At 40.5% G+C, this 21849-nt stretch overlaps 1 protein-coding gene across 3 annotated transcripts in view; it reads right to left on the bottom strand.

Annotated features, from left to right (window-relative positions):
• The window catches only part of RP2 (RP2 activator of ARL3 GTPase), a 46648-nt gene extending 25078 nt beyond the window's left edge, over nt 1-21570 (bottom strand). Inside the window, exons 1-2 of one of the 3 annotated variants that reach the window (XM_055563617.1) lie at nt 21296-21570; nt 2061-2726 (exon numbers count right to left, since the gene is read on the bottom strand). In XM_055563617.1, the coding sequence (XP_055419592.1) occupies nt 2061-2726; nt 21296-21397 (768 nt within the window). In that variant the 5' untranslated portion in view covers nt 21398-21570. The remainder of the gene's footprint in view (nt 1-2060; nt 2727-21295) is intronic. The other 2 variants (XM_055563619.1, XM_055563616.1) reach the window with 2 other exon arrangements.
• Between the last annotated feature and the right edge of the window lie 279 nt (nt 21571-21849).

Raw genomic sequence — 21849 nt, 5'->3', positions numbered from 1 at the left:
AAAAACTATGTAATCTCTCTCTTAATATGTAAGTCACTGGTCTTTCAGTATGTTGTGATACCCTGTTCACATGTACTTGGTATTTTCTTCTTTTTGTTCTCTTTATTCTGTGATTTCAGAATTAGTTAGGATAACTCTAGCCAAAAAGTTCCATGGTTCTTCCTTCTAGGCTAGAGGGTAGTATCTGCTTTGCCTTCACACACTTTTGGTCACATTTCTACTCTACCAGGCATTTATCAACTTTCCTTTACCTCTGAGGCAGCATAACAGTATCATGCTTAAGGGTTAAGACTATGGTCTACAAAGCCAAACTCCCTGGATTTAAATCATGGCTCTGCTACTTACCAGCGAGTGACCTCTTGCTGGTTACTTACTCTGTGACTCAATTTCTTATCTGTATAAAGAGGAACAATGGCACCTATTTCATAGGTTATTCTGAATTAAGTGAGTTAATTCACTTAACTATTATACAATAAACACTATATAAATGTTAGCTATTTTTATTATTGTCATCATTTTTATTTTTGTTATTGTTGCATTTTTATTTCAGTTATTCTGTAATCCAGAAGGCTATATAAAGAACACAAATCTTCCTGGTCAGGTTACTTTCAAGTGCACACAACCTGTCATTTCACATATCAGATACCAAGTTAAAAGGTTAAGAATGTCTGATGACTCATGAAGAATGACAGTGTTTGCTTCGATGGCTTTTTTTCTTTAAACATATTATACATTCTTTATGTTCTCTTTGAACTATCAACCAAAAAGGAGTTTAATCTGAATAATTACTTCTTTTGAAAACTGTATGTAGATTTTTAAAAAAAAAATCACCATACAGTATAATGAAAATGTTTACCTCAGATATTGGATTAACATGTGATTAGACAGCTCAAAGGCCAGAGTACTTTCTCTACATCTCACCAGATCCATAGCACATGTTTATCAGATTGGCATAATCAAAAAGAAAATATCAAATTCTTAAGATTATACTTGGCTTCAGTTGTTTGGAAAACTGGACCTCAGATATACTTTGAAGATTTCAGACATGGGCTTTCTACATTGTGGAATGTATAAACTACAGAGAAGCAGTCACTTGTAGTTTTTTTTTCCCTAAAACCATTCTTTTTGACAGAAGTGTTACAACTTTAAAAAAATCCATTCAAAAAGAGTTTTCCGTTCACCTCTCCATTTCTGGAAGTTTGATTTTCAAATTCAAAGAGACTTTCTGAAGAAAGCTTGATTAATGGATAATCAATACTTCCTACTGCTGCCTCCCCATTGGAGCATCCACCAACCAGGAACTACTCCTTCTGGAATCCCTAACCTCCAGATTCCCACTTATTTCTCAAGTGAAAGTTGCTACCCAAAGAACCCTTCTCTATTCCTGAATGCACTAAAAGCCCCTGATCATGAGCCTACAACCTTTGGCGTCCCAGCTGCCACCTCATTCTATCACACTAACTTCCTCTTCATGGCAATAGGGCAAAGGGAAGTAAGGAAAGTAATGTGGAGGTTGCTCTCACAGTCAAAACAAGCTCCAAAAGTTGAATTCCTAAATGTCTTTCTCACACCCTAAACAATTAAAAACTCCAGATAAATTTCCCCAGTAAGTAATTATAAAAGGTCATGCTTCACTTTGTAGTACTACTTTTGTGATAAAGAATGGAAATTATTTGAGGGCAGATAATTTTGTCTGCGTATCTCTCCTCACAGCATATATTACATTTCATCAGCTCTAAACTTCCATCAATTGTAAGACGCATTTCTGAGAAGCAAAACTGGAAAACAAAGGCATATCCTATAATCAATGAAATATGGTAACAGTAACTTCCACATAATGAGTGCTTAATGGATGTTTCCAGAATTGAATTATGTTTTTAAAGTTTCTTTGGTAAAGTATTTGAGGCCTAACTTCAGATAAATCCATAGTGGGCAGAGGACTATAATTTAAGGATTGCCTGTATTTCTAATAGCCAATTTGAAAAGAATGGATGTTTTCCAGGAAGTGGTTTGTTCCTATATAGGTGTATGTCTGTTTTGGTTCTCTCTCTTTTCCTTACCTCATCAATTAGTTTTCTGGCATTTGCTATAGTATAATCACCAGCAAATAATACCACTAAGCATGACTCATCACTGCTCTTCTGTCTCTGACCCCGGGACACTGGAACGATACTTCTACTCGCTTCTGTGGAAACGCGGACAGCTTTGAGCTCTTCGGTAGTAGGTAGAGGAACATGGTCCTGAACGACAGCATCTTCTGGAAGAAGGCTCCAGTTGCGTTCTCCTGACACAGGTGTAAAGTCATGAATGCTACTCCAGGTATTATTGAAGATACTGAGCCCAGCATCTTTGAACTGGAAAGCTAATTCAGGGTAATACCATTGAAAACAGCTAAACTTGATATTCGTGGAAGACTCAATAATGGGCTGAGTGGCGCAGCACAAGAAGACTTCCAGCTTTCTACAGTCCCGCACTCGAAACTGTTGGCAGGCTAATGCGCACTTACAATCTCTGCAATTCCGGAAAAACACGCTGCTTTTCACGGGTCCCAGAAAAATGACACAGTTAGTACAGTCATCAATAGTAACGGTAGCAGAATGATCAAAAATATAGATGTTACAGTTCTCACAGTCTTGAATGAGAAATTGTTGTCCTGCCACTTTCCCAGGTAAGCGACCTACTGTTACATCCTTCAGTCCACTGAACATGTAGTCTTTCAGATCAACCTGTAGGAACAAAACACAGACCTTCAGTATTATTAACATTATTCAGCAAACACTGTCTATTAGGTGTCAGGAACAATTTTTTTTAATGCCAGAACAGAGACTCAAGCCAGGTTTTAATGATCACTGTCTAGTGTCAGAGCCCAGAGGCTCCAAGGTTTGCCAGCCTTGGAATACACAAGTGGAAAGCCTGGGATCGTGGACACGGGGAGGCCTGCTCTCTTTGCCAGCAGGGATACAAGCAAGTACAGAGCTAAGGACACACAGAAAACTGGAATCAGTAATCTTTACTCTCCCCAGCTGGGGTCTACACACTCCTGGCTCCTTCAGGAGCCTCATAAATACAGGGAAAGAAAAAAGATCACAAATAACCACACAGACATATTGTAGAGCCCTGACATACTCTGTCTCCAGGACACCTGCTTCCTGGGAGACATGCCTGGTTGATGTGCGTGGGGGTGATGGCACAAACTTTTCTTATAACCAGACCTGGCAGTTTCCTACACAGGGTTCCAATAAGCTTACATAAGCTGAGTACCCAGTTCCCAAAGTAGAAAGCTACCTTTGGGTTCTAGTCATTGAAACCATGGGAGGAGGCCAATCAGTCCAATCTCTTGGTGGGGCAGTCAGGCACATCTACCTGTATCTCAAACTGGTAGGTTCTGGCTAACCTAGTGGATACAGTGGGGAGACTAAGAGCTGCAGAGTCTTTTATGATGCCCTAAACTGGGTAGGACTTATGAAGAAAGTGGCCTTCTTAGTCCTCGGGAACTCAGCTAGGATTCCCAGAAGACCTACTTCATTTGACATTCACTTGAAAGATTTTCAGAGCCCTAGATGGTGCCTAGAAGGGAAGGAACAATTTTTAATGATAAAATAATATATTCCAACTCGTACTGACTTTGCAACATAGTGAGAAAATAAACATGACAACATTTTTTTAATAAATAAATAAAAGGCATGGGAGGGAAAAGGGAGAGGAAACTGTTATAGATAAAGAAAGGCTCAAGGACATACCAACCAAACAATGTGTGGACACTGCTGGATCCTGTTTCAATATATCAACTGTAAAAGTAATTTTTAGAAACAACTGGGGAAATTCTCATACATACACACAACATATTGGATGATATTAAGTAATATTTCAGCTTTGACCCTTTTCTTTTTCTGATGCTTCACTTAAAAAAAAAAAAACTGTAAAGTTTAAAAATAAAATAAAATTTAAAAAAAAAAAAAAAAAATAAAACTTCTGAATTTGGAAATACACCCAGATTGGAATATGCTTCTCTTTTTCTTCTATAAACTGATGCCTGGGGTCTTACTTTCTAAACTGCAACTGATTTCTGCAATGTGCTACAGAAAATGGAAGAACGTGAAGGCATAAGAGTCACTGTATGTTAGAAATTGTATCTACAAATTTGATTCAAACATTTATTAAGCTACTCCTACAATGTAATTTTTTTCCCCCAAATTTCACCATTTCTAGCTTTAGGTATTTTAAACTAAAACCCACAGAATCTTTTAAACAGTATACCTGGAATCTGTCACATTATCTTTTAAATTTTAGCTGACCTCTCAAAATGTAGTCATTAAAGGACCATTTTGATTTCTCCAAATTACTTTGAAATCTACTTGCACTGTCTTACCTCTTTGTGAATATTAAATTTCAAGCAAAACTATTCATGTACCAGAAACAGGCTCCCATAGGTATAGTACATCAAAAACTTCATTATTTACAAAGGAATAATTTAATCATCTTAATCATATGCAAATTAGCTTAAAGTGACTTATTCAGTGTTACACAATAAATGTTGTACTCATTTGGTTTTACACAATGTACTAGAAGAAATATTGGTCTGTAGCATGAGGCAACAAAAGAGGCCTCTTTTCTAGCCTCAATTTGGTCACCTATAAGCAACATGAATGAAAAAGGCACTTTAACTTTCTAGATCTTCAGTCACTCACCCATTCAGTCATCTGAACGCCCAATAAGAGCCAGACATTGTTTTAAGCACTAAAATGATTATGGCCAGTTTTTTCCATAAAAGAACTGAACACTAACTAAACAAATAATTTTAAAACAACCTGGCTGATGTTAGGGGCGTCTGGGGGTGAAAGGATACATATATATGTATGGCTGAGTCCCTTTGCTGTTCACCTGAAACTATCACAGCATCATTAATTGGTTATACTCCAATACAAAATAAAAAGTTAAAAATAAATAAATAAATTGGACATCTGAATTTAGGGGGGAAAAAACAATAAAATAATGTGGCTGGGTAATGAGAGATGCCCAGAATATTCTGGAAATACAGAGAAGCAACACCAGGGTAGGGAAGGTAGGGGTATTAGACTTCCTGTTCAAAGTGAGAATGAATAAGCTGAAGTTCACCAGGTAAAAAGGATGGTAGAAAAGGATCTCCCTTCCCTTATCAGGCAAAAACGAAAGAAATGAAACAAAATAAAACTCTTCAGGGAGTGTGAGGAAAATGGAAAGTGGTTTGGTGTTACCAGTGATACTGCAATGGGAACAAATAAAGCTAGAGAGACAGGCAGGGGCCATATTATGAAACTTGGAAGTGATCTATGGGCAGTAGGGTACCACAGAAGGAAATAAATAAGCAAAATTTACATTTTAGGACGATTATTTGGTAAGAATAAAGACAAGTGGCATGGGGATTGGAGTTCAGTTCAGTTTCAGTTCAGTCACTCAGTCGTGTCCGACTCTGAGAACCCATGAACTGCAGCACACCAGGCCTCCCTGTCCATCACCAACTCCTGGAGTTTACCCAAACTCATGTCCATTGAGTCAGTAATGCCATCCAACCACTTCATCCTCTGTTGTCCCCTTCTCCTCCTGCCCTCAATCTTTCCCAGCATCAGGGTCTTTTCAGTCATCCAGAAAGGGCTGGAACTAGATCAGTGGTTAGCAGGGAAGAGGAAGATAGGATGAATTTGAGAAATTGAGGAAGTAGAATCAGCAGATTTAGTAATTCAGTGGCTGTAGGAGGTAAGGCAGAAGGATGAGTCAAACATGATACCTAACTCTCTAGTCTGGTTTTTCAATCTTTTTGACTACAATCCACATCGGAACATTATCCAGCACAGCCCAGTACACATATATATGAATATTTGTATACACATACCAATGAAATTAAAGTTTCACAAAATAACACTTACACTTATTTTGTGTTAAATCCCTAATATTTTCTATTAACCCACCCACAGGTTTGAAAAAACACTGCTCTGGTTTATGTGATTGGATGTTGGTGGTACAGGTAGCGCTAGTCATAAAGAATATGCCTGCAATGCAGGAGACATAAGAGACACGGGTTTGATCCCTGGGCAGGGAAGATCCCTGGAGAAGGCAATGGCAAACCACTCTAGTATTCTTGCCTGGAGAATCCCATGGACAAAGGATGCTGGTAGGCTACAGCCTGCGCAATCACAAAGAGTTGGACACGACTGAAGTGACTTTGCATAGTACAGCACACTGTCACACACCAAAAAGAAAAAAAAAAAAGAAGAAGAAAATACAAGAGGCAAAACACGTTTAAAGTGGGAAGGGGTGTTCAAACAATTCCATTTCTAGGATTTTACATGTGAAGCATATATATAAAGGTACAGTGCTCCAGTTTGGTCTCTACCAAGATACCGAACTAGCATAGTTGTTGGCTCCCAACTGCCCAAGATCAATCTCAAATGGATCAAGTAAGAAAAACACTAAGAAAAGGGGAAATGATGCAAAACCCCTGTGGTGGGTGTGAAAGATAAAACAGAAACGGAAACTCAGATTTCTGCTCTTGCTTCTCCCCCTCCCAAATCTTGAGACAACAATGCTTCCCCTACACATGCTGGGACTCAGACTGCTGGTCTAGATTTCCTTGGGAGCAAATTCAGGTAAAAACCCTGTGCTGGTGAAGAGCTAAGAAAAATGGGTGGTGATTAACTTTGATAGTGATTTAGATCAGATCAGATCAGATCAGTCGCTCAGTCGTGTCCGACTCTTTGCAACTCCATGAACTGCAGCACGCCAGGTCTCCCTGTCCATCACCAACTCCCGGAGTTCACTCAGACTCACGTCCATCGAGTCAGTGATGCCATCCAGTCATCTCATCCTCTGTCGTCCTCTTCTCCTCCTGCCCCCAATCCCTCCCAGCATCAGAGTCTTTTCCAATGAGTCAACTCTTCGCATGAGGTGGCCAAAGGACTGGAGTTTCAGCTTTAGCATCATTCCTTCCAAAGAACACACAGGACTGATTTCCTTTAGGATGGACTGGTTGGACCTCCTTGCAGTCCAAGGGACTCTCAAGAGTCTTCTCCAACACCACAGTTCAAAAGCATCAATTCTTTGGCACTCAGCTTTCTTCACAGTTCAACTCTCACATCCATACATGACCACAGGAAAAACCATAGCCTTGACTAGATGAACCTTTGTTGGCAAAGTAATGTCTCTGCTTTTGAATATGCTATCTAGGTTGGTCATAACTTTTCTTCCAAGGAGTAAGTGTCTTTTAATTTCATGGCTGCAGTCACCATCTGCAGTGATTTTGGAGCCCCCAAAAATAAAGTCTGACACTGTTTCCACTGTTTCCCCATCTATTTCCCATGAAATGATGGGACCAGATGCCATAATCTTCATTTTCATGTACTAGTACTAGATCATAAAGAAAGTCTCTATTTTTAATAATTGATAACCTAAAATATTTAGGATTAAATATTAAAAAACCATCTATGGAATGCACCAAAAATGGTGCTTAAATAGCCACAATAAAAACTCTCAAATTAATGCATTAAATGTCCATCCTAAGAAATTAGACAATAAAAAGTAGAATAAACTGACTTTCTGTAGAAGGAAAATAGATAAAAATAATATGAGACTACTGATTTAGAAATCAAATATACAGTAGAAAATATCAGCAAAGCCCCAAATAGGTGTCTTGTTTTGTTTTGTTTTTGCGGGGGGCGGGGATCTAAAAATTAGGTAACTTTCTGTCAAGAATGATGAAGAAAAAAGAACAAAAACACAAACAGTGGAAAGGGGTGGGAATGTGGTCATGGAGCAGGATAATAGGATATTGATCTAGTCAGCAACATGCAAGAGTGGTTGAAGTTGGTTCTGCTTTAGGCCTTAAGCAGGATAAAAAACACTCTCTAGTCTTCAGCTTGTCTCTTGGCACCAGTCCACCTCCCACAGTGGGAATGAGAAGATCTAGAGTGCCACCAACAGGTTTTTTTGCTTTTTAAAAAAAGAGCCCAGGAGTTGGCCTGTCTCTACCAAGGCCTCAAACTCAATGAGCAAGGGGAAATCTTCAAGCTTCAGTATGGTTACTCTCACTGTACCAGAAACTCCTTAAAATTTTTAGGTAAAAGTTTGTGTGTATTTTCCTGGGGAATTGATTTGGGCTTCAAGATTCTGGACAAATTATCTTTGTGTAAGATATAGATAGCAAGTTCAAAAGTCTGCAAGCATATTTATCTCAGAATTAAGTAGGAAACAAACCACTGTTTGGATAAAGATAAAAAATAAAACAGTTAATACTTCTTAAAGGAATTCAGCTATTTTTTTGGCATGGGAAATGATTTATGATATATTATAAACATACAGTATTTAACATACAGAAATTTCAACTATATTAATTATAATATAACTAGTACTATATCACTAGTGTAGTTAAGACTTGTTACAAGTGCAGAAAGAAAATCTATTTTTAACTTCAAAAATACTGAGCTGCTGTTTTAGGCTTGGGCTGTATTATGGACTGAATGTGTTGTCTCAAAATTCATGCCTTGAAGCTCTAATGGTATTTGGAGGTGGGGACTTTGGAGGTAATTAGGATTGCTTGATGGTTTAGTCACTAAGTTCTGTCCAACTCTTGTGACCCCATGGACTGTAGCCTGCCAGGCTCCTCTGTCCATGGGACTTTCCAGGCAAGAATACTAGAGTGGATTGCCATGTCCTTCTCCAGGGGATATTCCCGGCCCAGGAATCAAACCCAGGTCTCCTGCATTGCAGGCAGATTCTTTACCGAATGAGCTATGAGGGAAGCCCAATTAGGTTTAGAGGAGGTCATGAAGGAGGAGCCCTCAGTATGGGATTAATGCCCTTATAAGAAGAGATGCAGGCAGGCACTGAGGAAAAGAAGGGCATGTGAGTACACAGGAAGATGGCAGCTAACTACAAGCAGGAAGAGGGCTTTCACCAGTGAGAAATACAGAACTCTTGGCACGCTGCAAGCCCATTCAAATCCTTGCACTAAGAAACTTGACCAAACTCTAGCAAGGCTTCTAGTAACACAAGGCTATGTCCTATTAAAATGCCTGCCCAAGAAAAGCTCAACCCTGCATGAACATTTACTATTTGTTCTAGCCAATATCTGATGATAGGCCCCTGACCTCCCTTTCTTAGAACATTTACTGAAAAAGGCTTACAGTTGTGACTGTATTCCTTACTAGAAGTGTCTTTCTCAAGGACCTGAGAGCCATTGCTATGAAATGTAATTATTAGGAAGGACAGGGCCTCTGTTTACCAGTCTCTGTGGGAAGATAAGATCTTAACTTCTAAACTGCCAGCTAACAAACATGGCTGGCCTATTCTCATTTACAAGGACCAACTTTGTAATTTTTCACTTCTCTGACTCTACTGAGGCCTGCTCTTCCCCCATCCCTCATTCTCTCTTAAATGGCCTAAATCACCTCTGCACAAATTGGAATGGAACTCAGCTGTTTCCCCTGCCAGGAGTTACTGAACAAGATCTGTTTTCATTGCTTTAACTAGTGTCCAGCAGTATTTATCTCTGACACCAGACACTGCATCTGCTGGCACTTTGATCTTATACCTCCCAGACTCCAAAACTGTGCAAAATAAATCTCTGTTGTTTAAGCCACCCAGTCTATGGTATCTTGTTATAATGGCCTGAGTACACTAAGGCTGGCTGCCATAAGAAAATAATACAGACTGGTTAAGTTAAACAGAAATTTATTTTTCACAATTCTGGAGGCTGGGAAGTACAAAATCAAGGTGCCATTGGGGTTGGTTTCTGGAGAGACCTCTCTTTTTGTCTTTTGGATGGTTGCCTTTTTGAATTATCCTTACATGGTCTTTCCTGGGTGAGTGCAGGGTAAGCTTTCTGATGTCTCTTCTTATAAGAGTACTAATACTGTCAGACAAGGGTCCCACCTTTATGACCTCATTTAACTTTAATTATTTCCTTAGAGGTCCCATCTTTAAAGAAAATCAACCATACTGGGAGTTATAGGGGACTGGAATGCAAAAGTAGGAAGTCAAGAAACACCTGGAGTAACAGGCAAATTTGGCCTTGGAATACGGAATGAAGCAGGGCAAAGACTAATAGAGTTTTGCCAAGAAAATGCACTGGTCATAGCAAACACCCTCTTCCGACAACACAGGAGAAGACTCTACACATGGACATCACCAGATGGTCAACACTGAAATCAGATTGATTATATTCTTTGCAGCCAAAGATGGAGAAGCTCTATACAGTCAGCAAAAACAAGACCAGGAGCTGACTGTGGCTCAGATCATGAACTCCTTATTGCCAAATTCAGACTGAAATTGAAGAAAGTAGGGAAAACCACTAAACCATTCAGGTATGACCTAAATCAAATCCCTTATGATTATACAGTGGAGGTGAGAAATAGATTTAAGGGCCTAGATCTGATAGATAGAGGGCCTGATGAACTATGGACGGAGGTTCCTGACATTGTACAGGAGACAGGGAACAAGACCATCCCCATGGAAAAGAAATGCAAAAAAGCAAAATGGCTGTCTGGGGAGGCTTTACAAATAGCTGTGAAAAGAAGAGAAGCGAAAAGCAAAGGAGAAAAGGAAAGATATAAGCATCTGAATGCAGAGTTCCAAAGAATAGCAAGAAGAGATAAGAAAGCCTCCCTCAGCAATCAATGCAAAGAAGTAGAGGAAAACAACAGAATGGGAAAGACTACAGATTTCTTCAAGAAAATGAGAGATACCAAGGGAACATTTCATGCAAAGATGGGCTCGATAAAGGGCAGAAATGGTATGGACCTAACAGAAGCAGAAGATATTAAGAAGAGGTGGCAAGAATACACAGAAGAACTGTACAAAAAGATCTTCATGACCAAGATAATCACGATGGTGTGATCACTGAGCCAGATATCCTGGAATGTGAAGTCAAGTGGGCCTTAGGAAGCGTCACTACAAACAAAGCTAGTGGAGGTGATGGAATTCCAGTTGAGCTATTTCAAATCCTGAAAGAAGATGCTGTGAAAGTGCTGCACTCAATATGTCAGCAAATTTGGAAAACTCAGCAGTGGCCACAGGACTGGAAATGGTCAGTTTTCATTCCAATCCCAAAGAAAGGCAATGCCAAAGAATGCTCAAACTATCACACAATTGCACTCATCTAACATGCTAGTAAAGTAATGCTCAAGATTCTCCAAGCCAGGCTTCAACAATACATGAACCGTGAACTTCCTGATGTTCAAGCTGGTTTTAGAAAAGGCAGAGGAACCAGAGATCAAATTGCCAACATCCGCTGGATCATCGAAAAAGCAAGAGAGTTCCAGAAAAACATCTATTTCTGCTTTATTGACTATGCCAAAGCCTTTGACTGTGTGGTTCACAATAAACGGTGGAAAATTCTGAAAGAGATGGGAATACCAGACCACCAGACCTGCCTCTTGAGAAACCTATATGCAGGTCAGGAAGCAACAATTAGAACTGGACATGGAACAACAGACTGGTTCCAAATAGGAAAAGGAGTACGTCAAGGCTGTATATTGTCACCCTGCTCATTTAACTTATATGCAGAGTACATCATAAGAAACGCTGGGCTGGAAGAAACACAAGCTGGAATCAAGATTGTCGGGAGAAATATCAATAACCTCAGATATGCAGATGACACCACCCTTATGGCAGAAAGTGAAGAGGAACTAAAAAGCCTCTTGATGAACGTGAAAGTGGAGAGTGAAAAAGTTGGCTTAAAGCTCAACATTCAGAAAACGAAGATCATGGCATCTGGTCCCATTACTTCATGGGAAATAGATGGGGAAACAGTGGAAACAGTGTCAGACTTTATTTTTCTGGGCTCCAAAATCACTGCAGATGGTGACTGCAGCCATGAAATTAAAAGACGCTTACTCCTTGGAAGGAAAGTTATGACCAACCTAGATAGCATATTCAAAAGCAGAGACATTACTTTGCCAACAAAGGTCCGTCTAGTCAAGGCTATGGTTTTTCCAGTGGTCATGTATGGATGTGAGAGTTGGACTGTGAAGAAGGCTGAGCGCCGAAGAATTGATGCTTTTGAACTGTGGTGTTGGAGAAGACTCTTGAGAGTCCCTTGGACTGCAAGGAGATCCAAACAGTCCATTCTGAAGGAGATCAGCCCTGGGATTTCTTTGGAAGGACTGATGCTAAAGCTGAAACTCCAGTACTTTGGCCACCTCATGCGAAGAGTTGACTCATTGGAAAAGACTCTGATGCTGGGAGGGATTGCGGGCAGGAGGAGAAGGGGACGACAGAGGATGAGATGGCTGGATGGCATCACTGACTCGATGGACGTGAGTCTGAGTAGGAGGCCTGGCGTGCTGCGATTCATGGGTTCACAAAGAGTCGGACACGACTGAGTGACTGAACTGAACTGAACTGGGAGTTAGGATTTCAACTTATGAATTCGGAGGTGGGGGTGGGGAACCACCAACAATCAGTCTATAACAGCTGCCAATGCTGAGGAATTAAATGTAATTTACTATTCTAAGTATTTCACCTGGACACTTCAGTTCTCACATTTATTCAGAAATTAATCCTATAGCTAAAGAGTTCTACAGTATAAAATTATTTGGACTATCAATATGATCTACAAAAGAAGAAATTTAGGATTTATGTTGCTGTACTTACTTTCTCAACAATTCCTGAAAGCTCTTCAAAACAAAAGTGATAAACAACTTGAAGTTTTGTACTGTAATACTTTTACAAAAGTTACTAGTCTTCAAAGTGCCCCAAATCACAAACACAAAAGTTCAAGTTATTAAACTACTTTTTCACAAGAATTACTTATGAAGTGAGCTTAGTTTAGTCCATATTTCTAACTACAATCTTTGAAACGTAGTGGATATACTCTCAAAATCAATGAAACATTTCAGGAATTGGAATTCCCCAGATACAGCTACTAAACAAAGTTAAGTATTATTTTCCTAACTGAAAACAAAAGTGAACATCTTATTTTTTACTGAGCCGTTATGGAAATTTTTCATTATTATTCATCACCACAGTTAAATTTCCATAGTAGTCTGAGATGAAATAATGGAATTTGTTAGTTTCAATGGGAATCTGGTCTTGGTAGAGGCTCAAAATAAAACTCAGGAGTATAAGAAGCACTACATAAGTACCAGGCACCATTCTAAGTGCTTTATAATCATTCACTCAATCCTCATAAAAACCCCCATGAGGGTTGTATACTATTGAGACAGGCCTGGGACCTGGGACCCTTTGCTGCAGTGCTGCAATGCTTGCACCTGGACACACTTCTCCAGCAACAAAATACAAAGAAACTACATGGGACTAAAAATAATCACGTGCAAGCTCAGTTCAGTTCAGTCTCTCAGTCGTGTCCCACTCTTTGCGACCCCATGCCTGGCAGCACGCCAGGCCTCCCTGTCCATCACCAACTCCTGGAGTTCACCCAAATTCATGTCCATCGAGTCGGTGATGCCATCCAGCCATCTCATCGTCTGTCGTCCCCTTCTCCTCCTGCCCCCAATCCCTCCCAGCATCAGAGTCTTTTCCAACGAGTCAACTCTTCGCATCAGGTGGCCAAAGTATTAGAGTTTCAGCTTTAGCGTCAGTCCTTCCAAAGAACACCCAGGACTGATCTCCTTTAGAATGGACTGCTTGGATCTCCTTGCAGTCCAAGGGAATCTCAAGAGTCTTCTCCAACACCACAGTTCAAAAGCATCAATTCTTCGGCGCTTAGCTTTCTTCACAGTCCAACTCAGTTTCACAACCATACATGACCACTGGAAAAACCATAGTCTTGGCTCAGTAATGCTCAAAATTCTCCAAGCCAGGCTTCAGCAATACATGAACCGTGAACATCCAGATGTTCAAGCTGGTTTTAGAAAAGGCAGAGGAACCAGAGATCAAATTGCCAACATCCGCTGGATCATCGAAAAAGCAAGAGAGTTCCAGAAAAACATCTATTTCTGCTTTATTGACTATGCCAAAGCCTTTGACTGTGTGGATCACAATAAACTGTGGAAAATTCTGAAAGAGATGGGAATACCAGACCACCTGATCTGCCTCTTGAGAAATTTGTATGCAGGTCAGGAAGCAACAGTTAGAACTGGACATGGAACAACTGACTGGTTCCAAATAGGAAAAGGAGTATGCCAAGGCTGTATATTGTCACCCTGCTTATTTAACTTCTATGCAGAGTACATCATGATAAATGCTGGACTGGAAGAAACATAAGCTGGAATCAAGATTGCCGGGAGAAATATCAATAACCTCAGATATGCAGATGACACCACCCTTAGGCAGAAAGTGAAGAGGAACTAAAAAGCCTCTTGATGAAAGTGAAAGTGGAGAGTGAAAAAGTTGGCTTAAAGCTCAACATTCAGAAAACGAAGATCATGGCATCTGGTCCCATCACTTCATGGGAAATAAATGGGGAAACAGTGGAAACAGTGTCAGACTTTATTTTTCTGGGCTCCAAATTCACTGCAGATGGTGACTGCAGCCATGAAATTAAAAGACGCTTACTCCTTGGAAGGAAAGTTATGACCAACCTAGATAGCATATTCAAAAGCAGAGACATTACTTTGCCAACAAAGGTCCGTCTAGTCAAGGCTATGGTTTTTCCAGTGGTCATGTATGGATGTGAGAGTTGGACTGTGAAGAAGGCTGAGCGCCGAAGAATTGATGCTTTTGAACTGTGGTGTTGGAGAAGACTCTTGAGAGTCCCTTGGACTGCAAAGATATCCAACCAGTCCATTCTGAAGGAGATCAGCCCTGGGATTTCTTTGGAAGGACTGATGCTAAAGCTGAAACTCCTCTGGCCACTTCATGCGAAGAGTTGACTCATTGGAAAAGACTCTGATGCTGGGAGGGATTGCGGGCAGGAGGAGAAGGGGACGACAGAGGATGAGATGGCTGGATGGCATCACTGACTCGATGGACTTGAGTCTGGGTGAACTCCGGGAGTTGGTGATGGATAGGGAGGCTGGCCTGCTGCAATTCATGGGGTCGCAAAGAGTCGGACACAACTGAGCGACTGAACTGAACTGAACTCAACTGAATGAAAGAAATCAAAGATAGCATAAACAGATGGAGAGATATTCCATGTTCCTGGGTAGGAAGAATCAATATTATGCAAATAATTATACTACCAAACACAATCTGTAGATTCAGTGTGATCCCTATTAAATTAACAATGGCATTTTTCACAGAACTAGAACAAAAAATCTCACAATTCATATGGAAACACAAAAGACCCCGAACGGCCAAAGCAGTCTTGAGAAAGAAGAATGGAGCTGGAGGAATCAATCTTCTTGACTTCAGGTAATACTACAAAGCTACAGTCATCAAGACAGTATGGTACTGGCACACACAAAAAAGAAATATGGACCAATGGAAAAAGATAGAAAGCCCAGAGATAAAACCATGCATCTATGGATACCTTATTTTTGACAAAGGAGGCAAGAATATACAATGGGGCAAAGACAGCCTCTTCAATAAATGGTGCTGGGAAATCTGGACAGCTATATGTAAAAGAATGAAATTGGAACACTTCCAAACACCATACAAAAAGATCATCTCAAAATGGATTAAAGACCTAAATGTAAGACCAGAAACTATAAAACTCTAAGAGGAAAACATAGGCAGAACACTCAATGACATAAATCAAAGCAAGATCCTCTGTGACCCACCTCCTAGAGTAATGGAAATAAAAACAAAAGTAAACAAGTGGGACCTGATTAAACTTAAAAGCTTTTGCACAGCAAAGGAAACTATAAGCAAGGTGAAAGAAAACCCTCAGAATAGAAGAAAATAATAGCAAATGAAGCAACTGACAAAGGATTAATTTCTAAAATATCCAAGCAGCTCATACAACTCAATACCAGGAAAACAAACAACCCAATCAAAAAATGGGGAAAAGACCTAAACAGACATTTCTCCAATGAAGACATACAGATGGCTAACAAACACATGAAAAGATGCTCAACATCACTCATTATCAGAGAAATGCAAATCAAAACTACGAGATACCACCTCACACCATTCAGAATGCTGCTACTGCTAAGTTGCTTCAGTCGTGTCTGACTCTGTGCAACCCCATAGACAGCAGCTCACCAGGCTCCCCCGTCCCTAGGATTCTCCAGGCAAGAAACTTGGAGTGGGTTGCCAGTTCCTTCTCCAATGCATGAAAGTGAAAAGTGAAAGTGAAGCCGCTTAGTCGTGTCCGACTCTTAGCGACCCCATGGACTGCAGCCCAACAGGCTCCTCCGTCCATGGGATTTTCCAGGCAAGAGTACTGGAGTGGGGTGCCATTGCCTTCTCCGACCGTTCAGAATGGCCCTCATCAAAATTTCAACAAACAATAAATGCTGGAGAAAGTGTGGAGAAAAGGGAATGCTCTTGCACTGTTGGTGGGAATGTAAATTAATACAGCCACTATGGAAGACGGTATGGAGATTCCTTAAAGCATTAGGAATAAAACCACTATATGACCCAGCAATCACACTCCTAGGCATATACCCTGAGGAAAGCAAAATTGAAAAAGACACATGTATCCCATTGTTCATTGCAGCACTATTTACAACAGCTAGAGCATGGAAGGAACCTAGATGCCCATCAACAGATGAATGGATAAAGAAGTTTTGGCACATATACACAATGGAATATTATTCAGCCATAAAAATAAACACATTTGAGTCAGTTCTGATGAGGTGGATGAACCTAGAACCTATTATACAGAGTGAAGTGAGTCAGAAAGTAAAAGATAAAAATCGTATTCTAACACATATATACGGAATCTAGAAAAATGGTACTGAAGAATTTACTTGCAGGGGAGCAATGAAGAAACAGACATAGAGAATATACTTATGGACATTGGGAGAGGGGAGGAGAGGGTGAGATGTATGGAAAGAGTAACATGGAAACTTACATTACCATATGTAAAATAGATAGCCAACTGGAATTTACTATATGGCTCAGGAAACTCAAACAGGGGTTCTGTATCAATCTAGAGGGGTGGGATGGGGCTGGAGATGGGAGGGAGGCTCAAAAGGGAGGGTATATATGCATACCTATGGTTGATTCATGTTGAGGTTTGACAGAAAACAACAAAATTCTCTAAAGCAATTATTCTTCAATTAAAAAAAAAAACTGATCAGAGGCTAGAGGCAGAGTTGACTGCAAAAGGGCATGAGGAAATTTGAGGAAATGATCGTACTGTTCTAGATATTTGGCTTATTCCCACTTTTTGGCCATTACAAATAATGCTGTTACGAATATTGGTGTACAAGCTTCTGTGTGGAAGTATGTTTTAATTTCTCTGGGATATACTTAGGAGTGGAATGTAACGGCCAAAAAGTGGAAACAAGCCAAATGTCTAACAAAATGGATAGTAAAATAAATAAAATTTATTTATAAATAAGATTAAATAAAATATCTACTCTATTTTAAGGTTATTCAGCAATAAAAAGGAATAAATTATTGATATATGCTATAATATGGATGAATCTCAAAGACATGCTAAGTGAAAGTATACAAAAGAACATACACTGCATGATTTCACTGATAAATGTTCCAAATAGACAAAATCTCTAGAGATTGAAAGTAAAATTATAGTTTCCTGGGGCTGGGGGGAGTAGGGATGGATCTGGGTTTCTTTTGTGAGGGATGAAATGTTAAAAAATTACATCACAGTGATGGAAACAGAACTCTGTGAACTTGTTGTATGCCTATTAATTATATCTCAATAAAACTATTTTTAAATGGATAAAGAAAGAACTAGTTATTTCCATTAAGTAACAACTTTATGTAAAGGATTTAAAACAAGTCGACAAGTTTGACATTTCTCCCATCAAGAGAACCCCTCCCTTTGGATGTAGATGACACCTGTGATTGCCTTAATAAACAATATGGCAGAGACTTCCCGGGCTGTCCAATGGTTAGGACTCTGGGCAGGGGGCGCAGGTTCCATCCCTGGTCTGGTTGGGGAACTAAGATCCCAAATTCCACATGCTTCGATATGGCCAAAAAAAAAAAAGGGCAGAAGTAATGTCACATTACTTAAGAGAGCAGTTAGAAAAAGCCATGCAGCTTCTGTCAGTCTCAGGACACTCGCCTTTGGAACCCAGCCATCACGCTGTGGGGAAGCCCGGGCTACATGACGAGGCCCCTGGCCCTTAGCCCCAGCTGAGCTTCCAGCCAAAACCAGCATCAACTTGCCAGCCACCTCTGTGATTAAGTCATATTGAAAGCAGATCCTCCATCCCCCAGTCAAGTTGCCGCGATTGATGACACACAGAGCAGACAGCCAACCAGGCTAAGCCCCACACAAATTGCAGAATTGTAAGCAAAATAAGTACTTGCCATTATTCTGTGACATTAAGTTTTGGGGTAGTTTGCTAGGCAACCATGGATAACAGAATACCTTAGGTACTTAAGAGGTTAAAAATATCATCTACTCAAAAACAGCCCCCTACTCAATGCAGATACTTCTTTCCAGTAAATCACCATCCAACCTCTATGTGAATATTCTGACGAACATGAAGATTGTTTCTTCACAAAGCCACCCCTTCTGGTGATGAACAACTCTTGAGTTATGATCTGCCTTGTATTAAGATTGGTTCTGCCTGTCCAAGTTCTGTCCTCAGAAGTAGCCAGTACTGTCTAACCTCTCTTCCTCAGGACAGGCGTCTATCTTACTAAATAGTAGAGAAATCTTTACCAGGTTTCATTTTGTAGCTCAGAAAACTGAGTGGATATAATATGTATTGTCTGTGCTCAAAATCACAACTTTCATACCTATGCCACCATTTCTATCATCTAGGAAGAGAATGGTATAAGTAACTAGAAAATGAAAGCTATTTTTCTGTACTACTCATCCTTCCTTTGTACTTAAATATTTCCTGTTTTAATTTAAAAATGCCAGTTAGCTCTTCAAGGGCATGGAAAATAATTCTTGTTATTGTGAGTCTTCCTTGGTGTTTGAGGACATATATATTGAATAATTTGCCTAGCTATGGGAAGCAGCATACAGATAATAAGGATACAAGCATTTCTTTCTAAATGACTTAAACACAGATCTTACAATCCAAAAATACTTTGCATCTTATCAATGTAGTAACTGTATGATGTTTTTTTCTTTTTCAAAGTCAGCAACAGAAAATGAGCTTCTTACACTGTTGATTACAGTAAATCAGTTGTCATGACAATACTTAAGTCCCCAAACATTCTTTCTAATTGAGACAATTTCTTCTAGCTTCAGTCCCTTAAGACTGACTCAATTACACAACTCAAAATCCAAACCCCTGAGGGTGCCTCTCAATAAGGATACTGATTATGCAACCTAAGGAAAAGTCTAAACACCACTTTTCCAAGTTGTAAGGAAACTTTTCAGGCAATGCACTTTGTTTTTACAGCTAAATCTTACAAGTTGAATGGTAATTGTATGATATAACTTTAAAATTGTTTATATTTCATGATCACATTACAGAGATCTAAACTTTTAATACAAACCATTCTGTTTATATACCTTCAATATATCTCATTCATGTTCTCTGGGCTGTATTTACATCCTGTTTCTTTTAAGGTACAATTAAAATCGTCTAGGAGCAAGCAAGACCATGCTAAACTCAATAAAAGTATCACTGGATTAATATAGAACATATGCACACTACCCATATCGAGCTCATGAGTTAAGGAGCAGAAAAAAAACTTTAAAATCATATAAAACCTTAGCAGGTCATCATAAATTAGAGGGGCCCAAGAATGAATTCTTAGTAATTCCAAAAGAACAAAAAACTCCAAAAAGAAAAAGCAATGTTGGGAAATGTGGTATCTCTGTTGTCTCAAAATGTAAGCTGGTAATTCTCTAACAGTATAAAAGATTTTTAAAAGGGCTTGCTTTCAGACAGAAAGTACAGTACTTTCCACTCCTACATTATAAAATGCTGCTATCCCAATGGAAATTTGCTGTATGACTCAGGGAACTCAAACCCAGGCTGTAAGGCTCTAGAGGGGTGGGAAAGGGTGGGAGGTGGGAGGGAGGTTCAAGAGCTAGGGGAAATATGTACACCTATGGCTAGTTCATGCTGATTATCACAGAAAGCAAACCGATATTGTAAAGCAATTATCAATCAATTAAAATAAATAAATATAATTTTAAAAATGCGGCTATCAAGTATGGATAAAATAGAATAAACCGACTATGCAACCCTGTGAAGCAGGGGCAGAAAGATGGGGCTGAGAAGTCTGTAAAAAGGCGTCCAATTTTTAAAATCTGACACTTGGAGAACCGAGTTCATGTGAATAAATTCTGCGGGGGACTGGAAATCATGTAGGATGGTCTATGAAAACAAATCATTAATAAAACATTTACTATAAAGCATTCATTGATAAAGATATGTTTCATTAAGCAAGGAGTTGTATTAACTGTTCATAACACTCATTTAAAACTTCTTATCATTTTGTTTGGAAGAGAAAAAAATTAATGGATCTATCAAAGTATTTTTCTAAACATAAATGGAGAACTATGTAGAAAGAGGAAGTATTGTGAAATTTATGACTAAGTGTGTTTTGTGTAAGACTGTGAAACTGTTCAAAGGTAGTGGACGTGTTCAAAGGTTTTTCGTTTCTGGCTATAGGGAAAAGTAAAAATAAGGGCATTTTCACTCATTTAACAGTAAAATACTGTCTAGCTTATGAAGGTTATTTTCACCTTACAGTCTTAACACACATTCCAAAGACTGATTTGATTTTCATTATTCCTTTCGGGGAAGAGGAGGGAAAGCAGGGCTGTATATGTCAAATGGTCCACTTCGTCATTGAGAAAATTCTGCAGTGGAATATATCAGGAGGCACCAGAGATTTACTGACTAAGGCAGACAAAAGAGAAAACAGCCACAGAAAGAACATAAGCCGCAAAAGAGATGAGATCAGTCCCAAGTGTAACTCGAGGACTGGACAAAACCCTGCTCGGCGCTGCAAGTGAAATGAGCAGACGTGATTTGGGGCATTCCAGGTTCTCCTTCCTTCTCTGGAGTCCATTCTTGGACCAGAGAGCAGGATGCAGAGAGGAGGGAAAGCCCGCAGTGTCCGACTGCCTGGACAATGAGCTCTAGGGCCCCATCCAGAGCTGCACCGCCCTCCTTGAAGCCTTCTCTAGCGTTCAATTTCACAGCTCCCCCAAAAGTCATTCACTTCGACTTCAACAACTCGCGGGAGAGAGCACGCGCGCAAGAGCAGCAGCTGCTGGGCCTGCCCCCTTAGCGCTGCTGGCCGCGAGGGACCCTCGCCGAGCTGCTCAGCAGGACTGAGACCAGCCGCTAAGGGACACTACCTTCTCGCGCTGGTCCCAGCTGTACTGCTTCGGCTGCACTTCCTCGTCCTCCGGCTGCGACTCCTTCTCAGCCTTCCACCTCTTGGAGAAGAAGCAGCCCATGGTCTTGGCCCGCCGGGTCTCACTGGCCACTACTCCTCGCCGGCCTGCTGGCTCAGACACCTCCTGGAACTGTGACGTGAACCCCGGGCGCCTGGGCCCCGAAGCGGTCTGAACACTGACCCGCGGAACCACCCAGTAGCCCGCAGCCCAGGTTTGCCCGCCAGGCCCAACACCCCTGTTCTTTTTCCTCTCAGTTGTCCTGACGACCCACCGCAGCCAATGACTGCTCAGCGCTCGGGGAACCAATCAAAGTCCCGCGAGCACCCTGCGCGGCCTATGAAGAGAGGTCGACGCACGAACACAACCAATCTTCGCCGGGCTCCTGCGCCAGCCTCCAGGGGCTGGTCCGGCCGGCTTCGGCTCCCGCACAGTCGACCCAGCTCCCAACCTGCCCCGCCCCTCTTTGAACTCAACCGGACTGTCCGGCTGCCGGCAGTACATCTGCGACAGCC

Source organism: Bubalus kerabau, chromosome X, assembly GCF_029407905.1.
Source record: "Bubalus kerabau isolate K-KA32 ecotype Philippines breed swamp buffalo chromosome X, PCC_UOA_SB_1v2, whole genome shotgun sequence".
Taxonomy (NCBI): Eukaryota; Metazoa; Chordata; class Mammalia; order Artiodactyla; family Bovidae; genus Bubalus; species Bubalus kerabau.
This window is presented reverse-complemented; position numbering and strand designations above follow the sequence as displayed.